We start from the raw sequence: 19,667 nt of genomic DNA, 5'->3' as shown, positions 1-19,667 counted from the left end.
TGTTGTAGATCACGAAGACTGTTTCGGAGTAAAGGTGGAGAGCCTTCATAGAAGATTGCTTTTCTACTTTTTATCTGTCTTCAGTTACTTGAAGAAGTACTGATGTTGCTCATATTCCACTTTTTTGAGTGTTTTGAAGAGAGATGAAGTCATATGTTATTACTCAACCTCTTGAAGTTTGTGTAACCCCTTCAAGGTAATATTTTACGTTGCCATGTTGGAAACTACAGTTATTTACACAGAGTGCAAATCCCTGGATTAGTTTTCATATGAACCTTCTAAAAAGTATACTGTGAAATCAAGTTGAAGAGTCTGGGTCTGAGGAAAAGATTAATAAAAGAGTGCACAGTGAACTCTGGGGAAGTGATAGTTCTATAAATAATTAATAGCTAAAAGCCATTTCAAAAAGACTGGTGCCCTGCTGAGGTCAGTATTAAAGTAGAGGCTGGGATTTCAAAAGCTCTTAAAGTCACCTTTCAATGTTTGTTTAGGTTTCTGTCTTTGTGGAGTTGAGTTCATTTTATGATAAAGAAAATGGTGATAGCAAATACTGTGAAGATTTGTTTTCCAGTGGTAACATGACACTATTCACTGGGCAACTATCTACAGGAGCAGAGTGTTTGCAAATACCATAAGATATGAAGCACTTTTAAGGAAATTCTTTTTGCAAGCATTAGTCCCATGAAACTCAAACATACATTAGCGATAGTATTTGCCATATTTACCGTGTAGTGGAGCATTTCATGGCACAGTGCAGGAAATAGTTGCATACATCTCCAGGTAACATTTTAAACATATTTAGATACATCTTACATAGATTTATGTAATAATAATACCAAATACCAATATATAAACAGAGATTGTTTAGTTTTATATAGTTGTGTTTTCATGGTTCATATGTCCTTTTTTTCCCCTGGGATTGCAGTACCGGAGCTATATTTGATAGTGATATAACTGAATAGATCATTGCCATAAAGACAGGCTAGAGAGCCTGTAATTAAATGCTCTCTAAGTGCAGTGGGAGCTTGTCCTTCCTATGAAAAGCCTGCAGTCAAAACAGAAAAGAACAAGAGAGAGGAACTATTGGCACTCTCGCTTCACGGGAGGTGGCAGTTAGACTGAGAGGGGGGAAAAAAGTAGTTTTAAGTTTACATTGCAGCTTGTGGCAGATTCAGGATTAGAGTCATGATCCCTTATATCCCTGTCTGGAATGGCTCTAGCAAAAGATAGTAAATAAATGTTACTGTAGAAAAGTAGTGATTTCATCTTCCAGTGTTGATACAGATAATTTACATGATTAAGTTTTACTGGCAAATGTATTTTGCAGTTACAACATTGCTTAAGATATTTCTCGGGTTTTGTAAGAGCTTATCTTAAGCAGCATTTTGTTTTAAAAGAATAGGTCAATACTTAAAATTAGATTTAATTGGAAAATTAGAATAAAAACTTTGGACTACAGTGTGAGTCTGTACCCAAAGCAAACGGTGGTGATCTGATTCTACTTACCTCAGGCTTATGGATTTTTAAATCTTAGTCACCTATAGAAATTATTAATGGGTAATTGAAGGGAGGGTGTTGCCTGTTTATGTATATGTGTGTAGAATTGCATGTTACAATGTGAAGGATTTGTTTGAAAATTGTTTGCATGTTTCTTGTATTTCACTTTAAAGACTAGTTAAAATACTGACAAGTAACGTTGTCTCTTAACTTGTCCAAATATGATCAGTCAAAACACAAAAAAGAATCAATTTTCATATCTCTGTGTCTTTTAATCCAAATTTTAGTCATTGCAAAGTAATGCAAATCATACATACAGATTTTTGATGTCGATATTCTTTGTTATCTCCCATGACCCCCTTCCCTTAGTCTCTTTGTGGGGAGGAGAGAAGTGAGTAGAGAGTAAATAGTTTTAAATTATTTTATTATATGCAGCTCAAATTCACAAACAGTTTATAAATAAGAATTAAATATTTTTCTTTAAGCAATTCGAAGACCATATGGTACATATCTAAAATCATGTAAGTGGTTAATTGCATGTTAAATTCCTTTCCTCTTCCTTAGTTAAACAACTGCAAAAATATTTACATTCCCTGCTGTTCTAGATTTATTTATCATTTTATAATGAAAACACAGAAGTGTTATAAATTGAAATCTTAATCTCTTGCTTGACTCGCTTTCTAAAATGTCAGCGGTGTCTCTGGTTTGGTTTACTTTGTGTTCTCTCCCACTCCTAAGAGAGAAATGCATGACACTGGAAAACTGAAGAATATTGACATTAAGCAAGTCAGAGGTGCAGCACGAGATGTGGTTTCTTGAAATTAGTTTTCTGTTATTCTAAACAAGATTAGAAACTGCAGGAAAGAAAGTGGCTCTTTATTGCATTTTATTATTATTGTGAAACTCCAGAAGGATGATGATGTAATTCTATAAAGCTTAAAGGGGTTCAGGGCAGAAATACAGAATGTGAGTTTACCAAGCAAGCTGCTGCATACCTGTGGAGACAGTTGTTTCTACAGTCAGTGAGTGCTCTAGCTTTTTCCCTGAGGGAGCTACTGGCACAAACAGTTTGCAAACTCTGCATTCCAGAACTCATTAAACTGTTTTTTCTAGTGAGAATGAGTTGAGGACATTTTCAAAGCACTCTGTAAACTTAACTAACAAATGAATATAATAAGGAAAAAAATTCTGTGTTTTGTTTCGGAACAAAAGAGTGAATTCTTTAAGCTGCAAAAAGTACGTGAAAAATCCTTGATTTGTTTCATGAAGTGAGTAGTTTAAACAGAAATGCGGTGGAATAAATTCTGCTGTGTGAAAATTTGGCTTCTCCAAAATAAGTGCATCCAGCAGTGGAGCTTGGTCTTTGGAGCCTGGCAGCCCTGGGTTCTGCTAGCTGGCCTTCTGCTGGCAGTGCTGTGCTGCTTGCTCCTGTTGCTGTGGGGGGGCAAGAAAAAGAGAGGAACCTTACCAGGAGGTTTCTCAGCTCGTCTCACTGCAGTCTCAGTTGTTTTGGGAAAGGGAGCATAGGAATTATTCAGAGAAGGGCATTTAATTCGATTAGCACACTAATTCTAGAGTCACTGTAATGAATGAATGAGACTGGAACTTTCTATATGGGATGTCTGGAAATCACTTGAGTATCTTCCTTAAATTTGAGAAAAGTGGTCTTAGAAAGAATATGAGTGTGAAGAGCTTGAAAACTGGAAGTGGAGTCAAAAAGTACAACCAGATCTCCTGGTTGTCAGATAACACATTTTTTTCATTTGCTAACAGCACTTCTTCCCTCTGATAATTTAAAATGATGTCTGCACAGCTAGTACATCAGAACAGAAAACTTTCTAAGCTAAATGTGGAGCATCCCCTCAGATCTGCACCCCACAGCAAATTCACCAGTTTTCTGTGCTGAAAAGTGGCTTCACAGCTCTTGACCTGTGACCTGCAGTTCTTTATGTTCCACCTCCAGCTCCTGCTGTATGAGTGGCTGACACAGTGCCAAGAAAACATTGCCTGTGCTAACTTTGAGTGTGCTTGTTTGCCTGCCAGAGTGGCGTTGTCCTGGATTTCCACTAGCCCTGATAAACCTTGGCCTCAGCAGAGGGAAATAGCCTGTACTGATTTGCTTGCTAATCGCCATTCTCTTCTGGCTCCAAGTAACCAGAGCCTGGAGCTTCTCATGGCTCTCAGGAGTTTTCCACCGTGCTGATAGCTAAATTCAAGAGCATTAGGAGCAATAATACCAAATTAGTGCCAGACACAGGGGTTCTCCACCCAGTAGCCCCTGAAGGAGATAAGCTGGCTGCTCCTCTATTGGGTTTCCTGCCAGAATAAGAATTTAATTAAGAGGGGGGAGGGCACCAGATATCATCTCCATCAAATATTGTTCTTCGTGGCAACAATTCAGCAACTTGCTCATTGGTGTAATTACTGAAGCACACATTTTGTAATTAGAAGACTTAAATGACAAAAGTACTTTCCTTAATTTAGTGTTGGTTCTTTTCAGGTTCTCACTTGTGTTTTTTGTCTTCAGATGCAAAGCAAAATGGACATAAATATACTTTGAAGTACCTAAAGTCACAGCAGGAACTGTTGGAAGAGCATTTTGAAAAGTCCAAGCACTAGTCAAGAATTTCTGTAGGATTTTTTTTTCTTTCCAAAAGATGTAGTAGAATTTTATAGCACTGATTCCTATGTAATTAGCGGAGCCCCATGGAACAGTGTTTACTGTGCTCAAGCAAAAGCTAATTTAGTTTATATTAAGTTACCTATGGATTTTCTTTCAATTTTGCCTTTTTACCATCACATCTAAATTTTTGTATTATATAAAATGAACTGAATCTTACTCTAAGAATGTATCCTACAAGGACTTCAAAAAAATCCTGATAAGGTGTAAGAATAAAAAAGTATCAGTAATGTGTTTTTATTTGCTGCATGATAGGATGGAAAACCATTGCACATGTAATTTTGGAAATATTTCAGACATGGTTATAAGAAAAGATTGATAATGGTGGTGGACAGAACTCCCCCTTAATAACTGCAGTGGATCAGTTGCACACCTTTATTTCGGTCTGTTGTGCTGGATAAAAAGCAGGCATGAACATGACCTGTGGATGGCATATTATCATAACCCATGGGCTATGCTGTAAAATGCATTGTTTTATAAACTCTTGGAATGGGTTCATGGAACTTTTTGAAGTAAGAGATTACTCAGAGTCTTCATTAATTTTCTAGCTGCTTACCAAAATTATAATAATTTAATAAGGACAGTGCCCTACTTCTACATGTCTAGCCTTTGCCCTGTCCAAAAGTGAGTTTGATAAGTATTTTTCTTTTTTTTTTTTTTATAATAGAGAAATCACTCCTTATTGGAAATAACAGAAGAAATCAAGTCATTTTGCATCTATATCTGAATTTATTAAAATGGAGAAATGGAATTTTATGCTAAAAGGACAACCATTTAGTTTCCAATACATTTACAGTGATGTGGGCACTCTTTTTATTCATCACAGAACTTTTTAAAGGAGCAGTAGCCTATATGTTCTTGAGTTTTTTTAACATTTGATTTCCTAGGTTGTAATTTCATCTGTATGAAGTAGAAAGAGAGGAAGAGGGTATTATTTTAATGTGAGCAGGTAGCTCCTTGTGAACTTGGGTAGAGGATGGGTGTTTTCGGAAAATATACTTGAGCAATGTGATAGATACTGGGTAATAGTGAAATATTGAAGATTGGGAGTTCCTGATCAGAAACTTTGTGTGAGGACTGGGACAAAAGTAGGGACTGGTAATGATGACATGCTAGAGTTATTTATGCTCTAGAGTGGGGAAAATCTGTAGTGGTTAAAGGAAAATGAATTGAACGTGGGCTTCAGACTTCAGTAGGGAACCACAGTGTTTGTTATCAGATTTCCTTCACTGTGGTTTGCAATAGGAAAACAATCTTAGGTGCAGTATTCCTTTGGGAATGCTTGTCATCTTTAATAACTTGAGCTATCTAAAAGTATGTTCCTTAAGTATTCCAGTGAAGGAAGTCATCTATCTTAAGGTGGATTGAGTCATCCTCCATTTTTGTTTCCTTTTTTGCATACTGTCCTGTTCCAAATGAATTTTTGAAATCTCAACTTCATCATATTTGAAAGCCTCCCCAAATGCAGGGAGAGAGATGAGCAATGTCTTTCCTTGATCTTTCTATATCCTTTCCTTTTCTCTTTTGAAAGTAAACAATGCAAAATTTGTTAGTAAAGCTTAGTAGCAAAGACAAGGTCAAAACAAATTGAACAGAGGGTACTGAGGCTTGTTTTAGATGCAGATTCTGAAATCAAGCTTTTGGTCTTGGACAGGTTGCTGAGAAGTTCTTTTCTCCTTAATTACTTGTTATACAGAGTTTCAAGAAACCCTATGAATGGAATAGTTGATCAACCTGGAAGAGCAGATGAACTGTTTTAGGTGCAAACCACTAAATGCAAGAACATTTGATGTGAACTATGTAATCTGAGCTGTTGAGGAAGACATACTGTCCTAGTTACAGCTTATATGATGTGGCAAAATAATTCCATTCTGATGGGAGAGATAGAAATAGTCTTCCCTCTGTCAAACTCAAATTATTTTGTTTGTACCCCAGAAACATTTCTGAGTATGTTTATTAATCAGTAAAGTTTTCCACATTCCTGAGAGAGTTGAAACTTCTAGTCATAACTTTGCAAACTTTCGTTTAATAAACTGACATGTTTTCCTGCTTAGTCTTCTAAAAATGTAGGCTCTCTGATCTGTTTCAAAATGTGCTTTTAGTTTAGTGATTATGGTTACAATTAAGGGACTAGTTAGAATAACTGTAGGTACAAAGTATAAACACAGCAACCACAATACCTTTCAGAGCAAACTGGAGAATCTGTATTCAAGCTGAGTGTTTTTATGTACTTGCATTACAATGAGATATAGTGTTTACCTCAAAGAAAAGAAAGAAAAAGTTAATAATTTTCAAGAGTTTGCACCATACATCAAGACCCGCAGAAAAGTTGAAGACTGGAGATGTTTTTTCATCTCATTTAACCTTGTCACTCCTATTTTTAACTAGTTGTGTAGGTCACCAGTACAGGCTCAATTGCTGACCCATGGCAAATTCGGTCTGTTTTGGACACGCCTCTTAGGGTGGAGATAACCATCTTGTTAAAAGTAGCTTTTGAATGATTGAATTACAGCTAACTTTGAGAACTTTATTTGTAGGTATTGCTCAGAAAAGGGAGCTAGCAACGTGTTTCTCATCTGCTGTTCACAGTAATCTAGATTATAAGGCACTCTTTGCTACTTCTTCTTTTAAGGAAAAAAGAATGATTAAAAGCCAAATACTTTCTTTTTCCACCCTCTCAGTTGGTCACTTTTTTAGCATACACATACATCTTTCTGGCTAATGGAGAATAAGATAATGATCAGAACTTTCTTGAATAAAGAAGCATAGTTTATTTCAGATGTCAAAAATCAGGAGTTTGTTAACTACACTGTGGTAAAGATAAATAGCTCTGGAAAATGGTTAATGTCCTTTCATTTTTTTGTTTGGCTTCGTCAGAATTTCAACCACTGACTGTAGGATAAGAACAAGCATCTCACAGCCTATGGATTTAAATGTAAAACATCTGTTATGCTACTTTATTGTTTATCTTTGAGTTCTTCTTTAAACCTTTGGTTTTTATAATATCTACAAAAATCTTGACAACAATCATATCACAAGAATGTTAAGAGCTTCTTTGACTTTGAATAGGAGGACAAATAAGATATGGGACTTGTCTCCTCTTTGGTTTCCTCAGAGCTGACAGAGCAGAGTAAGTTTCCTTCTTTTATATAGTCATCCATTCTCATTTCAAAATATATGCCCAAATATGTTGGGAAACAATGTCTTTTCAGTTTGGACCTGCTTGCCTTTTCGCATTGCACTGGAGAGGCAATGAAATCTTCATCCCTGGAGATGCTGAGACTTTAGACAGAACCCTGAGAAATCTCATTAAAGTTCCCTTTTCTTTGAGTGAGGGCTGGGCCAGATGACCTTTGAAGGTCTGTCACAATTTAAATTATTCTGTTAAAGTCAGGGAAATAATAAAAAAAAGAGGTATTTTTACTTCTGTGAAAGTAGGGCTGATACTTCTGATTTTCTTTGCTAAGAAAACATAAGCAAATTGTCAACACCAAGCAGCATTAAAAAAGAAGTCTACTATAGTGGGTTATGGCTGTGTTTTCCCCTCCATACAATAATGTCATCAATATATTGCATGTGTTCTGGAGCCTTAGCCTTCTCTAGTGTAGACTGGATCAGTCCATGGCAAATGGTGGGACTGTGTTTCGACCCCTGGGGCAATGGATTCCAGGTGTACTGCACACCCCTCCACGTGAAAGCAAACTGCAGCCTGCACTCTGCTGCTGAGGGGATGGAGAAGAACACATTTGCAATATCAGCAGTGGTGTACGGCTTCTCTACCTTGGACTCCAGTTTGTACTGGAGCTCCAACATGTCTGGCACAGCGGCACTCAATGGTGGGGTGACTTTTCCTGCAACATACAACTCAGAATACAAATTAGTTTTTTCCCAAGGTTAAATCTCCTTGAGGCACACACTGGGTTTCCCCATCTTCTCTCATTATCCACCAAGTGTATCTGGGTCCTTGAGCAAAGACAATCCCATGAATGGGTTTGCCTTTGCTCGAGGGAGGGTTAACCCAAACTGCTTTACCTAACATACCTCTCAAGTGAATTACTTGGACTTTGTCTCCATCCACAGTGTGAAGGGGCTCTGTTTGGGCAGGGCTGGCTCGATTGCCGGAGCCTCTAGTGTTGACTAGCCAAGTAGCCTTGGCTAGGTGCTGATCCCAATTTTTTAAAGTCCCTCCACCCAATGCCTTCAAAGTAGTTTTCAGCAATCTGTTGCATCGCTCAACTTTTCCAGCGGCAGGTGCATGGTATGGGATATGATATACCCATTTGGTGCCACGTTCCCTGGCCCAACTAGTAACTAAACTGTTTTTGAAGTGAGTCCCATTGTCTGGCTACATCTGCCATTACTGGAATGTGTCATAAAGTCAAGTAACAATACATGAAAAACCATATAATTGTGGATTATAATCTTATATATATGCATTTAAAAATGTGCAAACAAATCTGTGAGCAGTGGTATTGCATCTGGATGTAATTTGTCTACCTCTGAGGTTTTTGGCATTTAAAAAGTTGTATATTTTTATAGTATTAAATGCAAGTCCGTATTACCATTTTGTTTGTGACAGAAGTTTATAAATTGAACTTTTCCAGTGACACAGCACTTACCCAGATGGGAAGTTATAACATATGATATTACTTGTAGTAAGGTAATTCTGGTTTTTTTTTTCAAGACCAATAGAACAACATAGCTATTATTAAATATTAATAATTTTTTTTTACTGCTTGGTTTTCTTCCCTTCTGACCCTGTTTATATATAATTTCAATCGTGATGATCAGTGTATTGGATATACAGTATTTAGGCTGAAAAATGCTTCTTGTAATAAAGGTCTGTTCAGTCTGGGATAAGTGGTGGTTGCTTTTTTTCTTTTTTCTTTAATTGTTTGTTATTAATGATATCAGATTTCTTCCATCATACATGAGAGAAATGCTGAACAATTTAAAGAAGTTAAAAGATAACTTGTTTTTTTTTTTTTTATTTCTTACAGGCTTGGCAGCTGCGATTCAGTCATCTTGTGGGCTACGGTGCCAAATATTACTCCTACCTCATGTCTAGGGCTGTTGCCTCTATGGTGTGGAAACAGTGTTTTGCTCAGAACCCGTTTGATAGGTAAAAACAAAGAAAATGTTAAGTAGAATGAAATGTCATGTTAGTTGCTTCAGGAAAATATGGAACAAATGGGGCCACATAGGTTGATGGGCTTTTTTGATGGAAATTAATTTTTAGCATTTTTCTTGATTTTAGGATTACAAAATAACCATGGGTGTGTATGTATATATATATATATATATATGTATGTATGTATGTATACACACACACACACACACTCTTTGGGACATGTCCATTGGTGCAAAAAGATTTGTGCTGATGTTTTAAAATCTAGGTGTGTCCATTGGGAGGCACTGAAATTCCTATTTAGATGTAATTAGAGAGCTTGAATTTCATAGATGCCTAATTACTTGTAATTTTCTATTGAAATCAAAGCAACTGTGCGTATTAAACAAGTTTCATGTTACCAGCTTCAAAGCTAAGTGTAGCTGTCCTACTCATTTTGCTTTGTGAAATTAAAAAGTAAATTGCAAGATCACAGATTTTAAGCATTCTTATATCTTTGGTGAATGTTCATTGTAACAGAGCAACTTTTCCTCTTGGAGCAAGGAAGGCTGAAATGTTGTTCACAAATTAACGTTTATAAACACCAGTACATACTCACATGTATAAAATTTGTCTAGTTCAGTTACTCATAGTATGATTTTAAGTGTAATTTGAATTTGAGGAGTCAACATGGAATCAGTCATTGTTTCAGGGTGGAAAATATCGTTTGGTCTCAGTTCTGTAGAGATCCTAGAAGCAAATCTGGCTGAAAGCTGGACAGGTTGTATTTGCAGATGGCTCTAACATCTGTGTTTCTCCAGGGCAATGGGAGAGCGTTATCGTAGAGAGATGCTGGCACACGGCGGTGGAAAAGAGCCCATACTGATGGTTCAAGGTAGAAAATAAATTAGAACTGTTTTATTCCCTTGCTTGAGGAAGAAATAATTGCATTTCCCAACTTACTCTTTTCGGTTTAATTATGATTTTCATTGAGTTTGTGAAAGAAAAATTATTCATTTATTTAGCTAAGTGGAATGGTCATCACCTTTGTATCATGGTCAGTAGAACACACAGATAGTTGAGTTGAAGTGTTGGGAAGGTTGGTATTACCAGACTGTCTAAAGAATTCGGAATAAGAGTATCACATACTTGAAGGAAGAAAAATGACACCATTTTTGAATACAATAAATTAGTAACTTTTCCAGATGAGGAAGTCATAGTATCTCTGGTTATTTTGTATAGACAAAATTGAACTTGTTTTGGCCACATTTTAGCATCATCAGAATATCTTTGGTTGTATCAGTACTTTGAGTATACAGTCTCATGAAATGGAGGTCTGAAAACTGTATTAAAGAAACAGTTCATTATTCCTCTCACTACCATATTTGCCTTTTTAATCTGGAAAATAACTAATAGCAAAAATATTATATTTCATATATTAAAAAATAATGTCAGGAGAATGAAGCAAGTTTGAGAAAATGCTGGCTTTATCTCAGATCTCTCAATAAGATCAGGATAAAGACTTTCCTGTCTAATATTGCAGAATTCAAGCCAAACATTTTTGCATTCCTGTTGCTGTTCCTAACATGAGCACTTGCTAAGTGCTTCATCTAATGGCACATCTTTCAATTTCCTCTGAAATTCTTAATATTAAGGATGAATTCATTTGCTCTGTTCACTCCATTTTAGTAGACTGGAACTTGTAGGACTTTTTTTCTGCAGATAAGGAAACAATAGTAATGTGTCTGTACTTCATCATGAGATTGACACAGTTTAATAACTAGAACATCCCAGTTCTTTGACCCATCTATTTATATTTGAGGCCATGACCTCTGCTCTCCTTAGACTCACCATATATTAAGTAACTATATATTCTTTAGATTTTTTCTATTTATACTTCTGATCTACAGGATTACTTTTCATTCAGTATGACTTTGCAAACTTACTTTTCTTTAGGGTTCTTGAAGAATCTGTGTTTGTAACCTTGAAAAACTGACGCCCAAAACTGTGGATTAAGTAGTTGCAAGACAAGAATGTACATCTTTACATGTGTAGCTAATTTTTATATTGTAAGTCATATCGTAGAGAAAGAAAAAGATGTTTTTAGACACCAGTTATGCTTATTGTCTCTTCTATTTCTGGGATATATTCTTAATTTTACTGAGCTTTGAATCTTCCTGGAGTGTCCTAGAAACTATGTTGAAGTTGCTGGCAGTGTGCTTCCTTGAATCTAATACTATGTGAATGAAGTTTACAAAATTCATCTCTGGATGGTCTTAGAGAAGATCTATGGAAGTACGGCTGGCTTTCACCCTTGCATGTGATAGAACACAGTGGAATATGGTGCAATCAGTTTGGAGTTGAGAGTATGCATCAGTTATTATGGATAAAACTTGCTACTGAAATTAATCTGAAAGACTGATATCGTAGTCTAGGAAATTGCAAGTTTATTTTAAGTTTAAAGGAAATCTAAGTATAAAGTTTGGCAAGGTACATGAAAGCACACAAACAAGTTTAAGTCTTGTAATGCGGTAATTAGATGTTTTAGGCATTTCGATATTCATAGTCCTCATGCTTCTAGTCCTCAATTAATTTAGTGCAGAATGTTCATCAATAACTCGTCAGGACCATTGGTGAATGAGAAAGAGGCAATGGCTGTGCAGCCTGGGGCTTGAAGAAAAGAGCAAGCTTGTCTAAGGAACAGTTGTGCGTACTGCAGAACAGTGAACTTGACATTAATGGTAGAATAATGGCATCTTTATGCTGTGACCAAAAAAATCTGTATAAAAGGTTCGATTTTTGTCTTTTTTCTCTAAATCCATAAACCACTAAACAGAACTGTGTGTCACATCAAGGTTAGTAACAGCAGTGCACCTGCTGGTGTGTTTGTTCTCATGTAATAGAAGAACCAGACAGCAATGACTCCTCTGTGTCAGCATTAGTGTGAGTAATACTGGTAATAAGAGCACAGACTCTGATTTACAAAAAATGGCAGAAGTTTTCGAGATATTTTCACAGAATTACAGAATCACAGAATAGTTTAGATTGGAAGAGACCTGTGGAGGTCAGCTGGGCCAACACACCTGCTAAAGTAGGATCCTCTAGAGCTGGGTGTCCAGGACCATGTCCAGAAGGCTTTTGAATATCTCCAAGGAGTAAGACTCCACAGCCTCTCTGGGCAGCTTTGCCACTGCTTGCTCATCCTCACAGGGAAAAAAATGTTAAGAGGTAACACTTGTATTTCAGTTTATACCCCTTGCTTCTGGTCCTGTAACTGGGCACTGCTGATAAGAGCCTGGCTCCCATCATCTTTGCACCCTTCCTTCAGGTATTTATACCTCTGAGCCTTCTCATCTCCAGGCTGAACAATCTCAGCTTTCTCAGCCTTTCCTCATAGAACAGATGCTCCAGGCCCTCAGTCATCTCAATGGGCCTTTGTTGCATTCTCTCCTGTGTGTCCATGTCTGTTGTACTGAGGAGCCTAGCACTGGACACAGTAATGACCTCACCAGTTCTAAGTGGAAGGATCAACTCCCTCAGCCTGCTGGCCATGCTCTTCCTAATGCACTCAGGATGCCATTTCCCTTCTTTGTGGCAAGGAACCATTGCTGGCTCATGTTAAATTTGGTGTCCACCAGGACCCCCAGGACCTTTTCTCCAAAACTACTTTCTTGCTGGGTGTCCCCCAGTATATGTACTGGTGCCTGAGGTTGTTCCTCCCCAGATGCAGGACCCTATTATCCAGATCATTAATGATGTTAAACAGGACTGAACCCAATATTGACCCCTGGAGTACACTGCTGGTCACTGGCCTCCAACCAGTCTTTGTGGCACTGATTACCCCCCTCTGAGCCCTGCCATTCAGCCACATTTTTAGTCCAGCTCCCTGTCTGCTTATCCAGCCCATACATCAACAGCTTCTCAATGAGGATCTTACAGAACACCGTGTAGTCATTTCATCATATAAGGTTATCAAATTAGTTAAGCATGACTTGCCCTTTATGAATCCATGGTGACTATTCCTGATGATTTTTTTGTTCATGAGCCTGAAAATGATTTCCAGGAGTAGCTGATGCACCATCTTCCTAAGTATTGAGTTGAGACTGACTGACCTGAGTTCTCCTTCTTGCCCTTCCTGAAGATAGGAGTGAAATTCACTTTTTTCCTGTCTTTTGGTCCTTCCCCTATTTTAATAGGTTACTGAGAGTCACCTTGCAATGCCATCTGGCAGCTCCCTTAGCACTCATGGGTATATCCCATCAGGGCCTGTGGGCTTGTTTGTGTCCAGTTTTCTAAAGTATTCCATGATCTGATCCTCTTCCATCAAGGGTACATCTTCCTTGCTTCAGATTATTTCCCTGGACACTTTTGTATTCTGAATTTTACTTTTATACTCTGTGTCTCTTTACAGAAGTCTTAAAAGCTATTCAAGATCGTAAAAAAACCCAGAATTCGTCAGCAGGTTCCTTGCCTGTGCATATTGTGATGCTCATTTGTACACAGTGCAAAACTTAAAAAACATGCTTGAATGACTCGCTGAAGAATGAAATCAGGGTGACTCAGGTGTTTTGACAAAATAATAATTTGATTTCTGATTTGGGATTATTTGAGGCTAAATCATAGAACACACCTGATGGAAAAACTTATGATAAGTTTATACTTAATTGCTCTGTATTTATTACAAAAATCGAGAATTTAAGGAGAAAAGTAAGAACAATTAGTTGTTCCTTAATTTGTTTAGATTCAGTCAACTTCTGATTCCTCTTGCTGCTTTTATTTTGGTTTTCATTATAGATGTTCCCGAATACTTGATTTCCATCTGTTGGTTTCCATTAGTTGCAAAACTGTGCTCCCATAGCAAATGACAAAACAGATACCTGATTAAAGATAGATTCCACCAAACTTTAAAGTTTGTTGATTTTACTCTTCTTCAGGGAAACAGTCCAGATTCTGTGCGCACTAGTGCCATATTTCAAAACCCTAAAGTTCTCTAGGCTGTTATTTCAGGCATTTTTTTTTTATATATAGAAATGCCCTTGCAGATGTCTGACTTTTGGATGCAGATGTGCAGCCTCACCCTTGAAATACTTCCGTATCTCCTTGTGAAGTTAGCCATGTTCATTGACTGTTTGATAACAGCACATTTCATTTGTACAGTTTCTTTGTTATGATTTTCATCTCAGAATCCATCTATTGTCTTTCTCTTGTATTTGGATATGACCCTAGCTTTTCATCTTCTGTGACGTGATTCCATAGATGTACTGATTAGGAAAGATAAAGGATCTGACTTGCCATCCAGTGGAGTTACTGACAAGGTTACTGACAGGTTCCTGTTTGGACTAGTCTTTAATTAGGAAACACAATATACTTTTTTGTTGTTGTTTGGATTTGATTCTCTTGGCATTTATTTCCATTAAAAAACTCAAAAACCGTAACGGTTTTTTGAAACCTTTTAAAACATTTTCTGAAGTGACCCCTTTTATCTTACCCCTTTGATCATCAATAAAATACAGAAATAGTCACAAATATGGATAGCAGAAGCACTTAAAAAATGAGTGAACTATGCTTTGTCCAGGAGGCTTACTTTTAAAAAAATGTTTCCTTAAAGTGAAAATACAGTTTGAGAAGAACTTGATTGCTCTGTCATTTTGCGTTGACCATATGGCTTTCGTATATTTTCTCCTTCCTAGGAGTACATGGCATTAGGGATTCCAAATCCTTTTAAAGTTATGTATCCCAGGTGTCCCTTCCAGGTCCAGTTGTGTGCTGGTTGCAGGTCAGAACAAGATTCAGGTGTGCACCATCCCTCCCTCCCTCCCTTGGCACTCCCTCACTGGAAAGAAACCCAGGTGCACAGTCAGAAAGTGAATTGCAGCGTGAAATGTTTTGGGAACTGAGAGCATGGAACATATCCTGGAGAGCACTTCTCTTCAGTTTTGACGCAGTCACATTGCCCTTGGGGTTTCTGAAGAAGTCCTCATGCAAAATACATGTGAAGTTGTGTTCTTGATTTGTTAATGCCATATTATACTGCAGTCGTACACAGCTGTGTGCCTACGTGGTAACCAAACCGACTGACTGTGTAAATAAACACACATTTACTCTGATGCAGTTTTTGAAAATTTGTTTTTCCATGCCTCAAATTGTACTTCATGGAATAATTATGATTTGAAGAGGCTGCAAAAATCTTCAGATAATCACCGTATCTCTTTGAAAGTGTTAGAAATATGCATAAATCCTAAAAGGTGATGTGAATGGCAACATATGTTAACTCAAACTACATGGACCCAAAATAATTACTGTTCCACAGGGGCAGAGGCCAAATTTTGCCACAGGCTTTATTCTCTCAATTTTCAGTGATTGTAGGTTATAGCTAACCATCTCTCAAAAGGGTGTGGTTAACCACAGTGCTGTAATGTGAAAGAAAACTTCAAAGCAGAGAAGATAAGCTATGCAGTTGCCTTAGGCTTGGGAGAGACTGAGCTGAAATAGGAGTTGGGCTAAACATATTAAAATACACTCCTAAATTTGAAAACTGCAACCATCAGACCTTGTGGACATCTTACTAAATCATGTAGACTGAAGTGCTGAGTACTTACAATATATCAAAGCTGATCTTGCTTTGATATATTTTAATGGATTTTAAAGGGAGATGTGACCTTTTTTAACACATCTGTGTAGAGTAAGAGGTTAAAACAGAGAAATACCATCAGTATCTGTTTCTTTTGGAGTTGTCTACTCTAAAATCTGGAGTTAATTATTTCATAAGGGCATCATCACTTCACTACAGTAGGAGTTCTTCAGCAATGACCTCAGTTATTCTTCATCCCTTCCTTGCAAAAGTGAAGTCTGCTAGTGTCTGCTTTTGATGTCAGCGATGGGAAAATAGCAATGCAGCAGACTGCTAATGCAAGAAATCTGAAATCTGTTTTTGTTATCAAAAGTAGGAACTACTGGTTTGGAGGTCATTTGACATCACAATTGCCAGAATGATTTTGAAATCTCCTACATATTTAAAACAAACCGTGTGGAGTGTAAATAAATAAAATTTGTAACAGGTTTTGAGTGAGATTTGTAAGACTGTACTTAACTGCACTAAAATACATCCAAGTATACTGTAGTTAATTATCTTTCTTTTATTCATTTTGTAATATCCAGGATTGGAATGGTTTTGTTATAATTTTCCGTTTTTATGTAAGCAGGAAATTAAATCTACTTGAAGATAATCCCAGCTTCAGTTTCTTCCACCTAATCATTATACTCTTAGCTCTTCTTTTTTTGCAGTGTATTGATAATTAGCAGAACAATTTTTAGTGTGTCAAAGAATTGGCTAAACATCATCCAGAGTGGCTGTTTTTTTATAGTCAGTGTTGGAAGGGGATTTTTGTATTGTGGGGCTTGGGAAGTAGTGGTTATGTTTGTTATGACCATCTCTATGTACTCTCTATGCAGCATTATAGTCATCTCTCCGTATTGATATCCAATGAAAAAAGACATATTGGCTATAGAATAATTGTTCTTTTATAAAGCCACATCTTGAAAAATTGGAAGGAAGGAATAATGTTGCCAACTTGAGATTTTATACCTGAGCTAGTCATCCAGGTTTCCTTTCTGATGTGCAGGGAAAAGTAGATTCTTCATAGGTGCAACTCATCACAAAGTAGCCCTCTGAAGAAGATCAGAGGAGTGGCACCCATGAAGATCTTACTACTGTTCAGTCTCAAGAAATAGAGCTGGTTAGTTCAGATGTAAAAATGTCTGAGGAAAAATGAGAGCAAAAAAAGGCAAAACAAATTGCACTGTAGGGACTGGACTGCTCCAACTGAGTCTGAGACAAAGCTCCAGTAGTCATGCATGACACTGGCATGCTCCAGTGGGCTGCCATCCATGTCACCTTCTTACAGCATTCTCTCCACTTCTGTGAAAACTGCAGGAAAATATGAGTTTAAACTGGAATTTTTCCAAGGCTGTTAAGGAGCAAATATGCATGTCCCCCCCAGCCAGCCCACTGAGGAACCCAAGAGAGGGAGTCTGCAAGAGGCCATGGCTCTCTGGGGAGGTCAGATTAGTAGCTGGGTATCTGCACACATCTGTTTCTCAGCCCAGCACATAGCAAGACATTTTTCATTGTGAACTACAAGTAATTCCACAGCAATTTTTTTAACGTTAGAGTAGATTACAAGTTTACCAAGTATTTGGAAATAGTAATGCTGTTCTCTTTCATTTTAAAAATAGCTTGATGCAAACTTCATTTAACAGCATTTCAGTTAACCTATATATAGTATGAGATTTGTTTTCCTTTTAGTGCTCAGCATTAATCTACTGGGTCATGGCAGTTTGTGTTGACACTTGTAACATGTGTTTAAATCAGATTGAAATGGAATTCTGTAAGGTCTTAGCAGGAACATTCTTTCTGGTTGCTCACACAAATTTACTTTGAGCTGATCTGTTTCCTGATGGGTTTTGAATCATTGTGTTATAGTAAAAGATTACGGTCTTTTAGCAGCATGCAATTATAATTTCCACCAAAAGCAAATATTGTTGAGGATGTGAAAGATTATAAAATTATGTTCAGTAGGTACCCCGATCAGAAAGAGTAGAACAAGGTTATATTTACATTGGCAGTGGTCAGAAAGAACAGATCACTTCAAAGACATACAAAGATTAAATTTTACATTATTTGGCAGCTGTGCTGTTGTTTTTTTTTTCTGGTACAAGTTATGCAGTAAATTTCCAAATATAAACTTGGAAATCTTAATAACAGTGAAAAGACCAACATTATGTAATGTTAAGTACAAAGAAAGATCTGAAAATAATTTAAAGTATATATTCTCATGCTTTCCAAAAATTGGGATTCTGAGGAGGGTGTGAGATTTTTAACTGCTCCATTCATAGAGTTACCTGAAAAAATACTTCAGCATGATTCTTCATTATGGTAATTTCCCTGTTATCCTGTAGCCAAATGCTACAGCTAACAGATGCACTAATTAAAATCCTTAATAAAAGGTAAGTCCTGGTACTGTAAAAAAGCAAAACTAAAACTGCAGTGTATTGAAAATGCTTTTGCTTGAGTATGTTTCATGCCTTGTCAAAAATTTCAGAGGCATTTGTACTTTAAATACTAAATCAAGTGCTTCTAAGGTGTGTAACACATTGAGAAAATATATTTTTTTTTCTGGCTCAGTCAAAACTGAGGCTTATCAGATAAGGATTTATATACCCGCTCAATCACTGATTTATTCCAGTCATTTAGAAATGACTGAGTCTGTGGTTACATTGCTTTAAAATGGATATAATTCCCTGCTTAAGCAAGATTGTAGTGATAAAAATCAGTTAACAATCTTGAAACCTGTCAATTCTGTGATAACGTGTAACAGGTAGCTTGAAGAAATTAAATAATCCCTATACACTATAACTGCACTTAGTTCTTATCAAAGGAACATGATAGCCATTTCTGTCATATAGTGACATTAAAAGTTAGTTACCAATAAATGTTACCATTGACAAAGCTGTCAAGGTCATAGTATTCTTGTGAAGAGTCTGTTGTCTTGCTTTTCTGTAGGTATGCTTCAGAAATCACCTTCAGTTGAAGATTTTGTGGATGCCCTTGTTTCAGACTTAGACCACGACTTCGAAACGTTTATCATGGACTCATAAAAATGTTCAGCAGAACTGAATTCTTTTATGGAAGATTGCATATGTCTTCATAATTGTGGGTAAAATATTGTTGTGACTGGTTTTGCTTTTTGTGAACACTTGTAAAAGTTTGACTATTCATGTTGGTGGAACAGTAATAAATACTTTCATTGGATCACCTGGTTTCAATTATGGAGATGATGGTTTTCCATTGCATAGGAGCTTGAGCATGGAATTTGAGAGAAAAAATCTACTAGAATGTGCTGTTAGAAAATTTGGTCTTGTTGGACCATCTGAGTAAACAGGAATTGAACTCATCTTCAGGGTGAGTGGTATGAATGCTCTTTTGGTACACACATTGATTCAGTATTAGGGCTTACCTGTTGAGTGTCATGACCCAGAACTGTTCACATGGGTCTTTCTCACATGTTCATGGATTTTCTTTAGCCTTGTTTAACTGTGTTCCTTGCAGGAGTTCTGTGCTGGGGAAAAGCAAATTGTGTTTGTAACAGAGGCGAAACTGGAAAAAAAATGAAGTGGAAAACTAGGAACTGTACTTGAGATAGGGAACAAAAAGAGGGGAGAAGAAAAACTGTAGTCATACAGGTCTGTGATGGAAAAAAGAGATATGTTGCCACACATAAGAGAGACAAAGGAGTAAAATGGTACCCCACAGATGTTTCCTAATGAATAAAATGTAAGGTGGCCATTCTTTTACAGCTGTGATGATCCATTGGGTGCACGTGT

General features: G+C 37.0%; 1 protein-coding gene across 1 annotated transcript in view; it reads left to right on the top strand.

Annotated features, from left to right (window-relative positions):
* MIPEP (mitochondrial intermediate peptidase) overlaps positions 1–19,109 on the top strand; it is a 73,000-nt gene extending 53,891 nt beyond the window's left edge. The window contains exons 19-21 of the mRNA XM_029960900.1: positions 9,178–9,299; positions 10,106–10,179; positions 18,847–19,109. Of these exons, the coding sequence (XP_029816760.1) occupies positions 9,178–9,299; positions 10,106–10,179; positions 18,847–18,941 (291 nt within the window). The 3' untranslated portion in view covers positions 18,942–19,109. The remainder of the gene's footprint in view (positions 1–9,177; positions 9,300–10,105; positions 10,180–18,846) is intronic.
* The last annotated feature ends 558 nt before the right edge of the window (positions 19,110–19,667 follow it).

Source organism: Manacus vitellinus, unplaced genomic scaffold (genome assembly GCF_001715985.3).
Source record: "Manacus vitellinus isolate BGI_N305 unplaced genomic scaffold, ASM171598v3 scaffold_2_pilon, whole genome shotgun sequence".
NCBI lineage: Eukaryota > Metazoa > Chordata > Aves > Passeriformes > Pipridae > Manacus > Manacus vitellinus.
Note: the sequence above shows the minus strand (reverse complement) of the source record. Positions and strands in the feature narration are given on the sequence as shown.